At 56.3% G+C, this 14,802-nt stretch overlaps 1 protein-coding gene across 1 annotated transcript in view; it reads right to left on the minus strand.

The window, feature by feature from the left end:
- Positions 1–236: 236 nt before the first annotated feature.
- ANGPT4 (angiopoietin 4) overlaps positions 237–14,802 on the minus strand; it is a 45,356-nt gene continuing 30,790 nt past the window's right edge. The window contains exons 4-9 of the mRNA XM_075900894.1: positions 13,237–13,469; positions 12,738–12,853; positions 11,946–12,047; positions 10,931–11,097; positions 6,841–6,971; positions 237–5,327 (exon numbers count right to left, since the gene is read on the minus strand). Of these exons, the coding sequence (XP_075757009.1) occupies positions 5,167–5,327; positions 6,841–6,971; positions 10,931–11,097; positions 11,946–12,047; positions 12,738–12,853; positions 13,237–13,469 (910 nt within the window). The 3' untranslated portion in view covers positions 237–5,166. The remainder of the gene's footprint in view (positions 5,328–6,840; positions 6,972–10,930; positions 11,098–11,945; positions 12,048–12,737; positions 12,854–13,236; positions 13,470–14,802) is intronic.

Consider the following 14,802-nt stretch of genomic DNA (forward strand, 5'->3'; position numbering starts at 1 on the left):
ATTCTTCCCAGCAGCTCCCTCATTTCTCAGCCACTTGCTTCACCCCTCTGCTCTCCCCGTCCCTTACACCTGGGGGCCAGCTTCCACGCAGGGCTCCCAAGAGCAGAGCTACTCAACACGCGGCCCGCAGCCTGTTTGTTTGCAGCCCGCAGTGCGGGTGGGGTTTACATGGGGCTCAACACGCAGCCCATGGGTGTGAACCAAAACAAAAAAGCAGTCAATAGAACGGTCTTCTGTTGCTATGCGTTTTAGTAGTTACATTCCTGGACTGTCCTTGCTCATTAAAAGTGCTGTCCTAGGGGTGGAAGTCGGGTAAATACTGCATTTTATTAATATCTGCAGAACTGACTTCAATGGGGCTTGCGTGTTGTGTAGTCTTGCCTTAATCTTTGTATTCATGCCCATCAGTGTGAAAAGTGATTTGCATATATTTGCATATCGATTTGCATGTCTATGCAACCACACTTAAGTGGCAGCCCTCGGCCTGTGCTGTGGGTATCACTGTGGCCCCCGGGGCTTCCAAGCTTGAGTAGCCCTGCCCTAGAGCCTTGCAGGCAGGCTCGCTGGTTCTGTCTGCAGAACATCTCCGCTACGGCTCGTCCCGGCCAGCCACACACATCCCACCTCGCCCAGGCTCTCGGCGTCTCTGAGCCAGGCAGATCCCACCTTGCCCCGCTCACCCCCATTCGGAGCACTTCCACAAGGATCGCCTTCCTAGCCCTTCATTTCGCCTGCGCCAGGCCTGCCGACGGAGCACTAGCCGCAGGGTCCCGCATCCAAAGGGGCCCGGAGCTCCTCACCACCACTGCCTCTACTGCAGCTGTGGCAGCAGCCAGAGTGCTGGGCCCTTTAAATTGCCGCTGGAGAGCCGCATGGTGCGCTCCAGGCACCTCTAAGGGTAAGGGGGCAGCACAGTGCGCTCAGGGCAGCATGGAGGGCTGGTTGCCTTAGCCCCGCCCCTTCCACCTGAGGCCCCGCCCCTTTCAGGAGCTTGGAGCCAGGACTCCCCCCACATTTACACCTTGCCAGGGGCCGGCGGAGGCAGGCGGCTTCCTTGCACCCTGCTCCGTAAATCCCTCCCCTCCCTGTCTCTAGGGCAACAGACCAATGGCTTGACTTTGCTTTCAGGGCGTTCACAGTCTGGTCCGGCCCACCTGGCGTCTCTCGTACACCTGAGCTGTCACTCCACCCCCCTATTGCCCACTCGGGATGTTTTCAACCCCCCGTGTCCTTCCCCTCACGCTGCCCCTCTCAAAGGAGGAGCTTCCCACAAGGGCTGTCCGTTTGTTATGTCTACGCAGCACCCGGCCCGTGGGGCGTACAGACACAACATGGCCCCAAGCCACGGCCAGAGCTCTCGCCCCCTTGGACATACAGATTCATGAGAATACTGAGATGCTCCACTCGGACGCAAGCCCGGCCGATGCTCTTTGGAGGACAAATCGGACCGTTTCAAACATGGCACAAAAGGGCCGTGCAGGTGTTGCAGCGTTCCAAACGCCCTGTAAAAGGCGGAGCGTCTCTGTTAATCACCCCAGAGAGGCCCGAAGGGGTTGCCCCTTGCAGGGGGTTGTCACAGGAGCACAACATGCCTGGAGGAGGAGGCAGCCCCGAAATGAGGGACTGCTCCCCCGGCGAGCTGAGGGGTGTGCTGCCCCAAAGCCAGCTGGGCCAGGGTCGATCAGCCTCGTGGGATAAATCCAGCCTGGCGTGAGAACAAAGTCTCTATCTGCAGAACCTGTCCACGGTGATTCGTATCTGTGGATGCCGATGGCCACGGAGTTGCAGGGCACTGGAGAGAAAAACGTGCCGGGAGCACGTTGCATCAGGGCCTGTTAAGGAGGCAGTTACGTGGCTGCTTTGTAACAATCCCCCGGGGTCGTGCCAGCGTTGTGCCCACGTAATGCCCATCTCGGATCTCCTCGCCTGGCAGTCAGAACATTGGACAGCACCTCGACCTGCAGCAGGGCCGCCTTTGTGCTGAGTGATCTGGGGTGCCAGGGGCGTGCTGGGGGGCCGCGAGGGCGGTATGGTGGCTGTCTGGATGCTTCTGCCTGCACCCTGGCGCCCAAAGGCCCCATGCGGAGGCTGTGATGGTGCACTGTGCGGTCCCTGCGATAGCAGCCGGCAGCAAGCCGAGCGTGTGATGATGGCGCGATACCAGCACGGCGCAGCACAGATCAGCCCAGGCTCAGAAGCGCCAAGCAGACGAGGTCCTGTGTTCATTGGCGCTGCTGCAAGCTGCCAAGTTACTCCTGCTTTGGACTGGGACCAGGCCTCAGCGCCTCAGGCCTGCAGCTGGGAACAGGCTCCCCGGCTCGGGTGGACAGAGATGTGCTGTAACTCGCTCTGATTGAGGCTGCCTGTTTTCAGTAGCACAGGCAGCAGCTCAGGCCTGGTGCAAACACAGCGGGCCCCCAATACGTACAAGGGCCCCCAGCCCAGCTCCATGGCTACTTTTGGTGCCTTTTCTCATGCAGAGCTAGAGTGGATCTGTCTAAATTCCGGGGGAGGGGGGGAGCCGAGGCGACCCAACCCCCCTCCCCATCAATCCCCCCGTCCTAAGTGGTGCTGCTATTTTTGTTTTTCAGCCCTGGTCAGTTCCCCCTTCCTCCCCTCCAACAAGTTTTGCTGCTATGCGGGGGGGGGGGGGGGGGGGAGTATGAGGGTTTCTCAAAAATCAAAAACGGGGCGTGATGTTGAAAAGTTTGGGAACCACTCTAGTGGGACTGAGAAGCAGCTGCCATGCAGGCCAATCCTAAAAGGTAGGGCCCTCCCAGATTCACCGTCCTTTTTGGTCAATTTCACGGGCACAGGATTTTTAAAATGGCAAAGATCGCGATTTCAGCTCTTTCAATCTGAAATGTCACGGTGGTGTAATTGGAGGGGTCCTGACCCAAAAAGGAGTTGGGGGGGGGGGGGTGTTGTGCAAGGTTAGGGTAGGGCAGTGGTTCTTAACCTGGGGTGCACACAGCCCCTGGGGGTGCGAGATGCCCTTTCTGGGGGTGCGAGATGCCAGATTTTTATGATATATTTAGGTTTAAAGAACTGACCTACTTCAACAATTTTTCATAAGGGGCGCGAGAACATATTTTGGGAACCAAAGGGGTGCAGGCCGCAGTAAGGTTAAGAACCACTGTGGTAGGAGGCTGCGGTATTACCACCCCTACTTCTGCCCTGCTGCTGGCGGGCGCTGCTTTCCGAGCTGGGCACCCGGCCAATGTCACAGCCACCGCTCGGCAGCTGCCCAGCTCGGAAGGCAGCAGCACAGAAGGGTGGCCGCACGGTGGCCCTCCTAAAATAACCTTGTGATCCTCCTGCAGCTCCCTTTTGGGTCAGGACCCCCAGTTTGAGAAGGGCTGGTCTCCCCTTGGAAACCTGGGCAGCACAGGGTAAAGGTGCACCGGGGCAGACTGCAGGCTCCGCGGCGAGTTGGGCACGGCTGGGGGTTTGGTAGGGCCCTGCTAACAGGTGAGCCTGGAGCGACAAGCTTTGTTAGCCTGGGACAGCTGCACTTAGCACTTCTCCCCAGCCAGGCCCATGCTGTGCCCACCACACTGCTCCCCACCTGTGCACGGGTGAGTTAGGGAGTGCGTGAATGGGGGGCTTCAGGCACCAGACACGCCCAGCGCTAACCCTTAGCCGCCCCAGCCAGAGCCTCCACTCACTCACATGCAGGAGCACAAAGCACAAAGAAGTGAGTGGTGTGTGTGTGTGAATGCGTGTGTGTGTGTGCGTGTTTGTATGAGTGTGTATAAGTGCGTTTGTGTGTTTCTGAGTGTCAGTATGTTTGTGAGTGTGTGTGTGTATGTGTGTGTGCGCGTGTGTGTGTGTGTGTGTGTGTTTGTATGAGTGTGTATAAGTGCGTTTGTGTGTTTCTGAGTGTCAGTATGTTTGTGAGTGTGTGCGTGTGTGTGTTTGAGAGTGTGTGTGTGTGTGTTTATATGCGTGTGTATAAGTGCGTTTGTGTGTTTCTGAGTGTCAGTATGTTTGTGAGTGTGTGTGCGTGTGTGTGTTTGTGAGTGTGTGTATGTGTGTGCGTGTTTATATGAGTGTGTATAAGTGCGTTTGTGTGTTTCTGAGTGTCAGTGTGTGTGTGTGTGTGTGTGTGTCTGCTAGACCATGCCCTCTCAGCATACGTTACTGAACTCGTAAGGAGAGAACATTCATTCCAGCCCTAGGGGCTTCCTCCTACATGCCCCTTGTGTGCGGCGCTCCCCATGCGAGGTCTCACGCTCCTCTTGCACCAGCCGGCTCCGCGATAGGGTCGGGTGCAGGCTTGGCCGGTCCCCTTCGAGGAGAAACTGAAGCTTGGCAAGTGAAAACACACGTGCAAGCCCCAAGGCTGGTCCATCTTGCCTCTCCCTGGCTGGTTTCCTCCAGATCAGATGCCCCCAGGCACTGTTCCCTCTACGTTCCCATCCATGGGCAGATTTTTTCCAGCCATGTGCGGAATAAATTTTACACACACCAAGGCATGCGTGAATGTCCACTCCCAGCAGAACCAAAAAACAGAGCTGTGGGCACCCTGCTAATCAGCTGGGCGGGATCTGAATCTCTGCTGAGCAGCCGCATAAGAGCCCGTCTTACAGAGAACCCTGTGCCCCGGGTTGTCTAACCAGCCAGCCCCCTCTTCCTCCGCCAGCATCTGCAGACAAGAGCCGGGAAGCCGTGTGGCCGGGGAAAACGGTGGCGTGTGTTTGCTGGAATGTGCTGACGCCAGACCCCACTTCTATCCACTCTGCATTATTCCTTGTCCCTCTCAGCCACCGTCCTGGGGAGAGGGGGATCCAACAGAGTCCCTTTGTGCTCTGGATGATTCCCCTGGAGATGCTACAACATAGCACAAAATCACACTAGTCTCAAACTTATAATTCCCACCAACGGGAAGTTTTGGTTTTAGATATTTTTTTCTTCTTCTCTTTGGAGGCCCACGACCCCAGGCCTGGAGTCATGCCTCCTCTTAGCTCCGGGTTTTCCTCCTTTTCCTTGTGCTAGAGTCCCAGGCACTGGGTTACAAGAGCCCTGCTCCTGCTAGGCTGTGTCCCTAGTCCTTTGCCATCTATCGCTGGTCTAATGGTCCTACCGGTTCCATGCAGGATTGTCGCCCGCCAGTTCGGAGGCCGGGGGCTTGGTTTGCCCTCTGCCTCATCTTGCTCGGGGGCACTAGAAGTCTGAAGGTCTTATCATCATGCGCGTGCCCTTTAGAGAGTAGCTGGGCCCCTGGAAATGGTGCCACCTGATCCCATTGAGCTTCCGGACGTTGTGCTTGGCCGGGTAATAGATGCCGTTCAGGTTCGACAGGCCGCAGGCATCAAACCACCAACCTGAGCAAGAGTGGGGAACAAAGAAGAGGAAGGTTAGAGAACTCACCATGTGGAGTCTTCTAATAGGGAGCAGGTTTAAAACAAATGAAAGGAAGTTTTTCTTCACGCAGCGCACAGACAACCTGTGGAACTCCTTGCCAGAGGATGTGGTGAAGACCAGGATTTTAAAAGAGTTCAGAAAAGAGCTGCTAGATAAATTCGTGGAGGTTAGGTCCATCAATGCTTATTTGCTAGGAAGGGTCCCTCATCTCTGTTTGTTAGAGATTGGGAACGGGTAACTTGATTCCCTATTCTGTTCATTCTCTCTGGGGCATCTGGCATTGGCCTTTGGAAGAGAGGATACTGGGCGGCTAGATGGGCCTTTGGTCTGACCCAGTCTGGCCGTTCTGATGTTCTTTATGTCTGGGCATCAGGCAGAGCCTGAAACCTCTGGGTGCTGAGGTCAGTTTGGCTTCTAGGCACTGGGCTGTTCTCAGGAGTGTGCACAGCCACCATTTCCCCAAGAGGCCTAGCCAAAATGCACAGGCTGGTTAGAGATACACGCCTTTGGGGACTGGCAAAATTCTGTGTATCTAAAAGAACCGGGTGATTCTGGAAAAAAACGTTTCTTGACATTGGAAAGAGTTTTTCAAAAATCAAGCCAGAAGGAAGTGGAAAAAATGGAAGCCAGCCCTGAGCTCCCCTGCCTGCAGCAATGCCAGCTGGGCCGGTCCTCAGACTTGGGGATCGGTGACGACCCTGCTTCTGTTGGCTTCACTGGGGCTGGGCAACGCCCTGTGGGAATTAGTCATGCTGAGAGGCTGTGGCTGAGTGACCGGTGCCCTGGAATTAGGGGCTGCACACACGAGCAATGCAGGTGTGAGAACCCCAGGTAGCAGGACCTACTGTATCAAAAGAACCGGGTTGTCCCTGACAGTATCCTACCACTGGTACGGGGTAGGTAACCTTGTTGGGGGGATACCAACCCCTGAGCTATCCCAGACCATATTCCAGCAGCCAAAGGGTGTAGCAATGGGTGTGTTTTCCTGGCCTTGGCAGGGCATGTTCTTGCATCCTAAAGCCTTCAGAGCGCTGCCTGGCATTAGGACATTACGGTCCCGGAGGGATTATCCTAGAACTTCAGGAGGATAACAGCCGGCCCCAGCCGAGGGTTAACGGTTGTCACACTCGTCTAGTCCGGTTCTCGGATACCATCTTCACAGCATCTGAGAACCTTCCCCAGGCGCCTGAAGAGACGTAACGAGTCTCTCTCCCCGCACAACAGCGCACCCCTGGGCGAAGAGCCGTGAGGGAGAGATCTCGCTCAGACGGATGTCCATCCGTCCATCCGTCCATCTACCTCCCTCCCTCCTCACTGGGGTGCGCTTCTGAGAGGCTCAAAACGAGCTTCCGGAAGCAGGGAGCAGGCCCGAGAACTCGGCCTCAGTTGCTCCACACACTCGGCCCCTGTGCGCACCCCGCAGCGAGCATGGGGACGGCTGGCCCCAGGCCCCCCGTGGCCAGGCCCGCTCACCTCCCGACAGCATCTGGGCGCATTTGCAGAGGCAGTTGTCGTTATCCGAGTCGCGGGTGCTGAAGCTGGTTCCCTGGAGGACCATGCCGCTCTGCCGGCCCGCGGTCCCGCGGTAGCCCTTCAGGGTGATCCTGGAGGAGCCAAGCAGAGAGAGGGCGAGACCGGAGGCAGGAGGAGGAGAGGGGAAGGAAGAGGAGAAAAGGAGCAAAGGGCAAGAGTTACTATTCCAACTGTTGTCGAAGGTTCCTGGGATTTGTTTAAAAGCATCCCCCTGTCCCGGCCAAGCAAAACAAGCCCGGAGGCAGAGAAGGGAGCAATCCCGTCCCAGAGCTGAGCAGCAGTGCCGAGTGATCCAAATTTCCGAAATCCCTGCAAGCTCCAGCCAGCTGCCGCGCCAGGTGGTGGGATCAGAGCTCGCAAGCTAAGCTGCGGCCGGCCGGCTGGAAAGTGAGGTGCATTCGCAGTAGAGGGGTTGGCACAGAGAGGACCAAACACATCGCCCTTCTGTCTTTCCTGGGCCCCAGGAGCTCTTCAGGGCTCTATCTCCCGTCCTTCCAAACGCTGACGCACATTTGAAAGTGACACGAATATTTTAGCGTCTCGGGGTGTGTCTAGACTACAGGGTTTTGTCGACAAAACTAAACCTGCGTCTACACTACCGCTGAGTTCTGTCGACATAACGTTGACAGAACTCAGCAGTTTTGTCGACGCTGGTAAACCTCATTTCATGAGGCATAACGCCTTCTGTCGACAGAAAGCGTTATTGCATGTAAACTGTCCTTGCGTCTACTCTGCCATGTCGACAAAGCAGCTTGCTTTGTCGACAGAACTGAATGTAGCGTAGACGCTCTTTGTCGACAGAAGCTTTGTCGACAGTATTTGTCGACAAAACTTCTGTCGACAAAACCCTGTAGTCTAGACGTACCCTCGCTGGGGCAGGGCCGGAGAGCTGAGCGCCTGGCGGGAGGGAGGCCTAGAGAGACTGCGACACTTTTAATGGTGCTTTTCATACCGGTCTCCTGGCTGAGTTTCAGGCTTGATGGCTACACTCTGCCTGGTCATTCCCTGCTCCTGCCGTGTCAGCCGGCTAGTTTGTACCCGGGTGCTATAACAATCTGGCTTTTCTGTAGCCATGTTGGAAGGCCTGTGCTAGGCCTGAACCAAAGCCGCCTTCTGCAGCCAGACTGACGAGTAGCAGCCATTACTGTAAGGCCTGGAGTCACATCTTCACAGTTCCATCTAAATTGTATTACAGAGTGTCACACCAGGCTGTGAGGAGGGATGTGGCCCCGATAGCTCCCCCACTGTCACCAGATAAAGAAGCAGATCTCAAGATGGGTAAAGAAATTTGTGCGTAACACCGTTCTGTCTGGCAAGAAACTGCTTATCAATAGAGGCTGTTGTGGAATCCTCACCCTATGAGCATTGTCACTACACTGTCCTAGGCTGTGTCTACACTGGCCACTTATTCCGGAAAATCAGCCGCTTTTCCGGAATAACTTGCCAGCTGTCTACACTGGCCCCTTGAATTTCCAGAAAAGCACTGACCATCAACTGTAAGAAATCAGCCGCTTTTCCGGAAATACTATGCTGCTCCCGTTCAGGCAAAAGTCCTTTTTCTGGAAAACTGTTCCAGAAAAGGGCCAGTGTAGACAGCACAGTAGTGTTTTCCGCAAAAAAGCCCCAATCGCGAAAATGACGATCGGGGCTTTTTTGCAGAAAAGCGCGTCTACATTGGCACGGACGCTTTTCCAGAAAAAGTGCTTTTCCAGAAAAGCATCCTGCCAATGTAGACGCGCTTTTTCCGGAAATACTTATAACGGAAAACTGTTCCATTTTAAGCATTTCCGGAAAATCATGCCAGTGTAGACGTAGCCCTGTTGTTTGACTGTGTGATCCCTGTCTGGTTTGTAACTGTTTCTGTCTGCTGTATCACTAATTTTGACAGGTGTAAATCAATTAAGGTGGTGGGGTGAGATTGGTTAGGTCATTTTGTTACGATTGGTTAGTAAAATTATACTAAAATAATTGGTGAAGGTCTAGCTAAGCAAGACTCAGGTTTCATTATATAAACTGGGGCTCAAGAAGGAAAAAGAGGAAGCAAGATCAGAAACAACAGAAGGAAGAAAAGGCTGGAAGAGGACCAGGAGGAGGGGGGAAGACCTGGAAACAGGAACTCACCTCCAAGTTCCATCTTGTTAGTCTTTAAAGTGCTACATAGTCCTGTTTTTTGTTTCACCTCCAAGACACACCCTAAGACCAGAGAGACTGATACTGCCTGACCAACAGGGGAAGTCTGCCTGCCTTTATCAGGATTGGTGAGCATGACACTGTGTTCTTAGCATGTGTACTCTGCTTGTTTGGGAATAAATAGAGGATAAGGATATTCCTGTGTGAGGCTCTTTCCAGTGGCTAAAGATCCTGCCAACCCACGGGTTGTTACACCCTGAGCCCTAGGAATTGGGTAAGGGTGGGTGTATAAATTAATAGGGTTGCACCTTGAGCCCTAGGAACTGGGTAAAGGTGTCTGTCCCTACAGTGTGGAAGGGATAGAGACATTTGTGCGGGTAACAGAGCTAATTGATCACTGAGCACTTGACTGAGGCTTGCGCTGGATTCTGTGTTACTGGCGGATTTCTCGGTCCAGCTCGGATGTTTTTCAAACAGCTCAGCGCTGGGAGCTCGGTGGGATTATGATCTGCAGTTATAGTAGGTAAGGTTAAATTCTGAGGGAGGTTAGGGACCAGGTAGGCTGAACTTGAAAGCCGAGATCCCCAGAACCGAGTCACACGCCTGGAGGCCTCCACAGCATAGCGCTGGGTTGGTGTCTCATCTTCACACTTGCTAAAACTTGACTGTTCTGCTGGGGGCTATTTTCATAACCGGGGCTTGGAGAGAGGCAGGCCGGGCTTGTCCTCAGTTTCCCCTAGACAAGGAGGGAAGAAGAGTTGGTCGGCTCCCTGCCAGGACCTTCAGGTGGCACCTGCTCTCTCTCTTCCTCACCTTGCTTTTCTCCAACGCTTCAGTGGAAACCCACAAGCCTTCGGCAGTGTACGAGTCTATAGAACTGAGTTTCAAAGCTGCCCATGACTTGTGTCATGGTGTCATGACTTGATAATGGTACTGGATGCGGCAATAAATCAGTTGTGTTTCAGAGCAAGTAGCAAATCGTATGTTTCAGAGAAAGCAGGATTTCTTTCTTTCTTTCTTTCTTTCTTTCTTTCTTTCTTTCTTTCTTTCTTTCTTTCTTTCTTTCTTTCTTTCTTTCTTTCTTTCTTTCTTTCTTTCTTTCTTTCTTTCTTTCTTTCTTTCTTTCTTTCTTTCTTTCTTTCTTTCTTTCTTTCTTTCTTAAGGCCAGATATATTTGCACACACATTTGTCCTCTTGCAAGTGCAGTCACAAGCATTGCACCCACAAATCAGGTACCTGCTTATGCAAACATTTCACATTGCTTGATCCTGCTGGCTGCTCAGAGCTCTTTGACTCCCATCGAAGACCCTGGTAATTAAAGTGCTCAGCACCTTGCAGGATGCTGAACTTGAAAACCCGGCTGCACAAGCAGTGACCACAGTGTCCCTTGGAAAAGCACATGCACAGCCAACTGCACCACCGGTTCAGGCCTGGGGACATGCACACGCGGCTTTTTGCAAAAAGCAAGCAAGAGAAATTCTTTCCCCTCGTGCAGTCTTGTGCATCCCCCCCCCCAAGAAAATTGATTTTGGTTTTCAAGGTTAAAAAGGAGCAGGCAGCAATAGTTCTGAAGATGCCCACCACGTTTACCAAGACAAATCGCTGCAGAATTGCCACCAATTTGGCAACTAACGGTGACAGCACAACGCTGCCTTCTGCCCCCACTCTGATGAAGAGGCTGCAGATGAACAGCTCAGTAAAGAGAGTGAAATGCAAACCCCTAGAAACATCTCCCCCAATTTCCTGGTTCCTTCCTCAACCGCTCTATTGCCCGGCCCCTTCCGCGGAGGACTACCCTGGGGCAGAGCTTTTGGCTGGGGTAGGATTTCCAGAGATCCCTGGATGGCCCCAGGGGAGTTTCCTTGTCAAGAGAAGGATCCCGTCCAGGTCTGTGTCTCACCTGTAAAGATGACGCTCGCTGCCCAGCTGGAAGGTCTCATAATGGGCATAGGCCTGGTTTCCTTCCCAGTCCAGGAGCTCCACTCTCAGCGCGTAGGAAGCCTGGCTCGTCAGGAGATGCACGGCCTCGTTCCCCAGCCAGTACTCCCCAGCAGGATCTCCAAAGCCCTGGGGGAAAGCAGAATCCACCGCCGGACGCTGAGCTACGGGGGCCAGCACTGGGGGTGACAAAACTCCATCCGCAGGAGAAATACCGCAGGGCAGGGGTGGGCAATAGTTTTTGCAGGGGGGCCACTTCACAAATTTTGGGAGGTGGTCATGGGCCGGCAGCGGGCCTTCTGGAAGGGGCGTGGCCTTGGGCAGAAGGGGTGGGGCTACTGAGTGTGTATGTGTGTGTGTGAGAGAGTGACACTGTGTGTGAGTGACAGTCGTTGTGATACAGACTGAGTGTGTGCAGCAGTGTGTGTGTGGCGCACAGACAGCCTGGGTGTGTGTGACAGTGACACAGAGTAAGTTTCAGAGAGAAGCCACGCTCTCTCTCTTTAAGGGAAATCTGTCCTGTGCTGTTGTCTCCCCCCGTCCTCCACTCGTCTGAGTCACATGCTTCAGACTGCAGCAGCAATGCTGACTGGGTGTCTCCCTCTGTGACCCCTGCTCCGCAGAGATGGGGCACAGGGGTAAGGGGACACCCTGACTTCAGCACTCCCCCTCCCCTCCCCTCCCCCGGCTAGTAGGAGAATTCTGGGAACAGCTGGGCTGCCGGATGGAGCAAGGTGGGGGGAGGCAGCTGTAAGTCTGCACCTCTGCTAATCAGCTGGGCAGGCCAGAGAGAAATGCTTGGTGGGCCAGATCTGGCCCCCAGGCCTGAATTTTCCCACCCTGATCCACTGCCTGCCTGATATACAAGTGACCCATCGGGGCACAATCTCCCTTGGAGGTCTCCTCTCTGCCACCCCCAGGGTTGACAGTGGGGGAGGGATGGAACAATTCAGGGGAGGGGCGTGGGGAGGTCGGACCTGTCTGTAGTCCTTCCACTTCCGCTGGAAATTGACGCTGCCGTCGGCTCGGCGCTGTATCACCGTCCACCCGCCTCTGTCCGTCTCCATGTCGCAGAACGCCTGCAGGGGAGGCAAACCGGCACTGCTGCGGAGAGCTCCGGGGCACAGACAGACTGGACTGTGCCAGGAGGACGTCAGGTGAACACCGATTTGGTGGCTAAGGCAGGCGTGGGCAACAATTTTTGCTGGGGGGCCACTCCGAGGTTTTGGTAAGTGGTGAAGGGCTGCACTTTTCTATGAAGGGGTTCCTGGCTGCTTTGAGTGGCTTGGGGCCCTGTCTGAGGATCCCGGTGGGCCATGGGCCAGATTCAAAGGCTTGGTGGGCCGGATCTGGCCCCCAGCTGTATTTTGCCCATGCCTGGGCTAAGGCACAGTGGCACCAAGCTCCCCCAGACAGGTGCACTGAACAGACTCTGGGAGGCCCAAGAAGGGGCAGCACGCCAGTCCCAGGGGCACCAGGCGGGCATGGGAGAGGACGGTGGGGCAATGGCTGGGCAGCAGGCAGGGAAGGCTGGCAGAGCTGCCTTGGGTAGGACCCATGGAAACTCCAATTCAGTGCAGGGTGGCGTGTTCAAGTCCAGCCCGCTCTGGGAGAAGCGGGATAAAGGGCGCCCCGAAGATAAGGTGGTGGGGCGGGTTCTGGTGTGGCCTAGGGGACAGGGCATTCGCCTGGGAGCCGGTGGGGGGTTCAAGTCCCCCCCACATTGGAAGAGGCGGGATAAAGGGTGCCCTCTCCTGGGCTGGACTCACCTTCCTGGGCTCCGTCATGTTGGCGACATGGAGGGTGTAAACCCCACTGGCATTAAACCCAGCACGGCGGGTCTGTGCGCAGTCCTGGAAGGGCTGCTCCTCCAGCCGGAGGGGAGCTGGCGAGGCAAAGAAAGGCGCCCGTGAGGGAAGCCGCAGAAGTGGAGCAGCGAGAGAACGTTTCCAGGGGGCTAGCCCCCCGTGCCGGAGCAGTGCCAATTCAGAGGGGCCCCCTCACTGCTGGGGGGCGCTCAGACCGCTGCATGCACAGGGCGCTGGTCTGCGGAACGGCCCAGGCGGGGTCCCTGCAGATGCATGCTGCTCGTGCAGGGAAGCGACACTCCACATTACTGCTCCCACGGACAGGGGCCGGGGCCGTTCTCAGCGGGGGGTCCAAGGCGTGCCGCTCACCCACCGCCTCCGGGACACGCTCCCTCCTCCTGCCAGCCACACCTGAGCTGAAAGCCAGGAGGCCTGGGCAGCCCCGGGGAGGGGAGCTCACCTTCGCCCTGGGAGACCAGCCGCACCAGCTTCTGGACCGACTCGAGGAGCTGCTGCTGCTGCCGCTGGAGCAGGCTGGCGTTGCTGGTGGTGGCCTGCAGGGACTTCTCCAGGTCCTCGATCGTGTGGCTCTGGCGGCTCACCAGGCGCTGCAGCGTCTCCTTCTCCGTGCGCATCCCTTCCAGCTCCGCCTGGTGCTTGCTCTCCATCGCCAGCACCCGGGTCTCTAGGACGCTGCAGAGGGACAGGCCAGGAGGGGACCGGTGAGGGGGATGCTCGAGGGGATCGTCTCCCCGGGGGCACGGGACAAGCGCACAACACCCGGGGGGATAGTCAGGCGGCTGCTCAGGCCGGGGATACAACCCACTGGCGTCCGTAGTGACCTCCAGTGGCTTGGTCTCCAGCGGTGAGCGAGGTTCTCTGTGTGGTTTGTGGGGCTCCACAGAGGCCTGACGGCCTTGCATGAGCAGGCTTCATCCTGGGAGCTGGAGCCGGTTCTCCCCCCGCACCCGATCTCCCTTCGACCCCAGGCCGCTGAGCCGATGCCACTAAAGGGAGCTCTCCTGCAAGTGGCCCTTATCCCAGGGCTGGCTGGACGTGGGAGGGGCTAGCAGGAAGTCCAGCAACTAAGGTGGCAGCTGTAAAGTGGCCCATCCCGGCGTTCGCGTCCGAACGCCCCGAAGCCCACGGTGGGGGCAAGCAGACCTTTGCACCGGGACCATCCGGCAGACGAGTGTCCAGCTGGCTACCAGGCCTGGAGAAAGGTCACCTTGCACGGGCATGGTTGGCTGGCCTTTGTGATGGGTGTTTGCCCTGCACTGGCCCTTTAAGGGTTAAAACAGCCCCGAGGGGAGGGGGGTAACTGGGACTGTGGATGCTGCAGCTGAGGCAGCTCCAGCCAATCAGGGCCCAGCTGGAGCTGTATAAATAAGGGCTCTTGGAGGGGAGGAAGGATACAGACTCATACGCCAGCTGGGGAGCAGGAGGGACCTGGATGCCAAGGGAGCTGGAGGGTTCCTGACTTAGAGCAGGGCTGGGGAGTGGCAGGCAGAGCTGGGGAGCTCTGGCCAGGCAAGCTCCCAGGCTGAGGCCTTGCTCTCAAGGCCAGAAGGTCCTAGGGAGGCAGCCAGGGCAGCAGAAGGCAGCAAGTCCACACCCCTTGCCCATGCTGAGTGGCCATTTCATGCTACAGTTTGCCCCGGAGGCAGGGGCTAGTGGGGACTGGCAAGGTGGGCATTAGGGGTTTGGGGTTTCCTAAGGGGGAAGGCCCCAGAGCGTGGGGGCCCTGCGGCAGGGCAGTACCCAGAGGTGAGGGCGCCACTGTCTGGGAGGGACGTGCGTCCTAACACAAATTGGTGGAGAATAAAAGTTAACAGCAGGTGTGACACCAGCCAGAAGGGGGCGCTGAAGGGCTGATTCCCTGAGTGACCAGCAGGAGGCGCCCGTGCTGGTGGGTTGCACCGTGCCGCAGAATGGGTCTCCAGGCCTTGCTCGTTCGCCTGTGCACGCGTCCCTGAGCAGGGTCGGAAAGCAGCAAAGGGGACGCAGGAAGTGGGGGGGTGGGGGG

The sequence above is a fragment of the Pelodiscus sinensis genome, chromosome 18 (genome assembly GCF_049634645.1).
Source record: "Pelodiscus sinensis isolate JC-2024 chromosome 18, ASM4963464v1, whole genome shotgun sequence".
Lineage (NCBI taxonomy): Eukaryota > Metazoa > Chordata > Testudines > Trionychidae > Pelodiscus > Pelodiscus sinensis.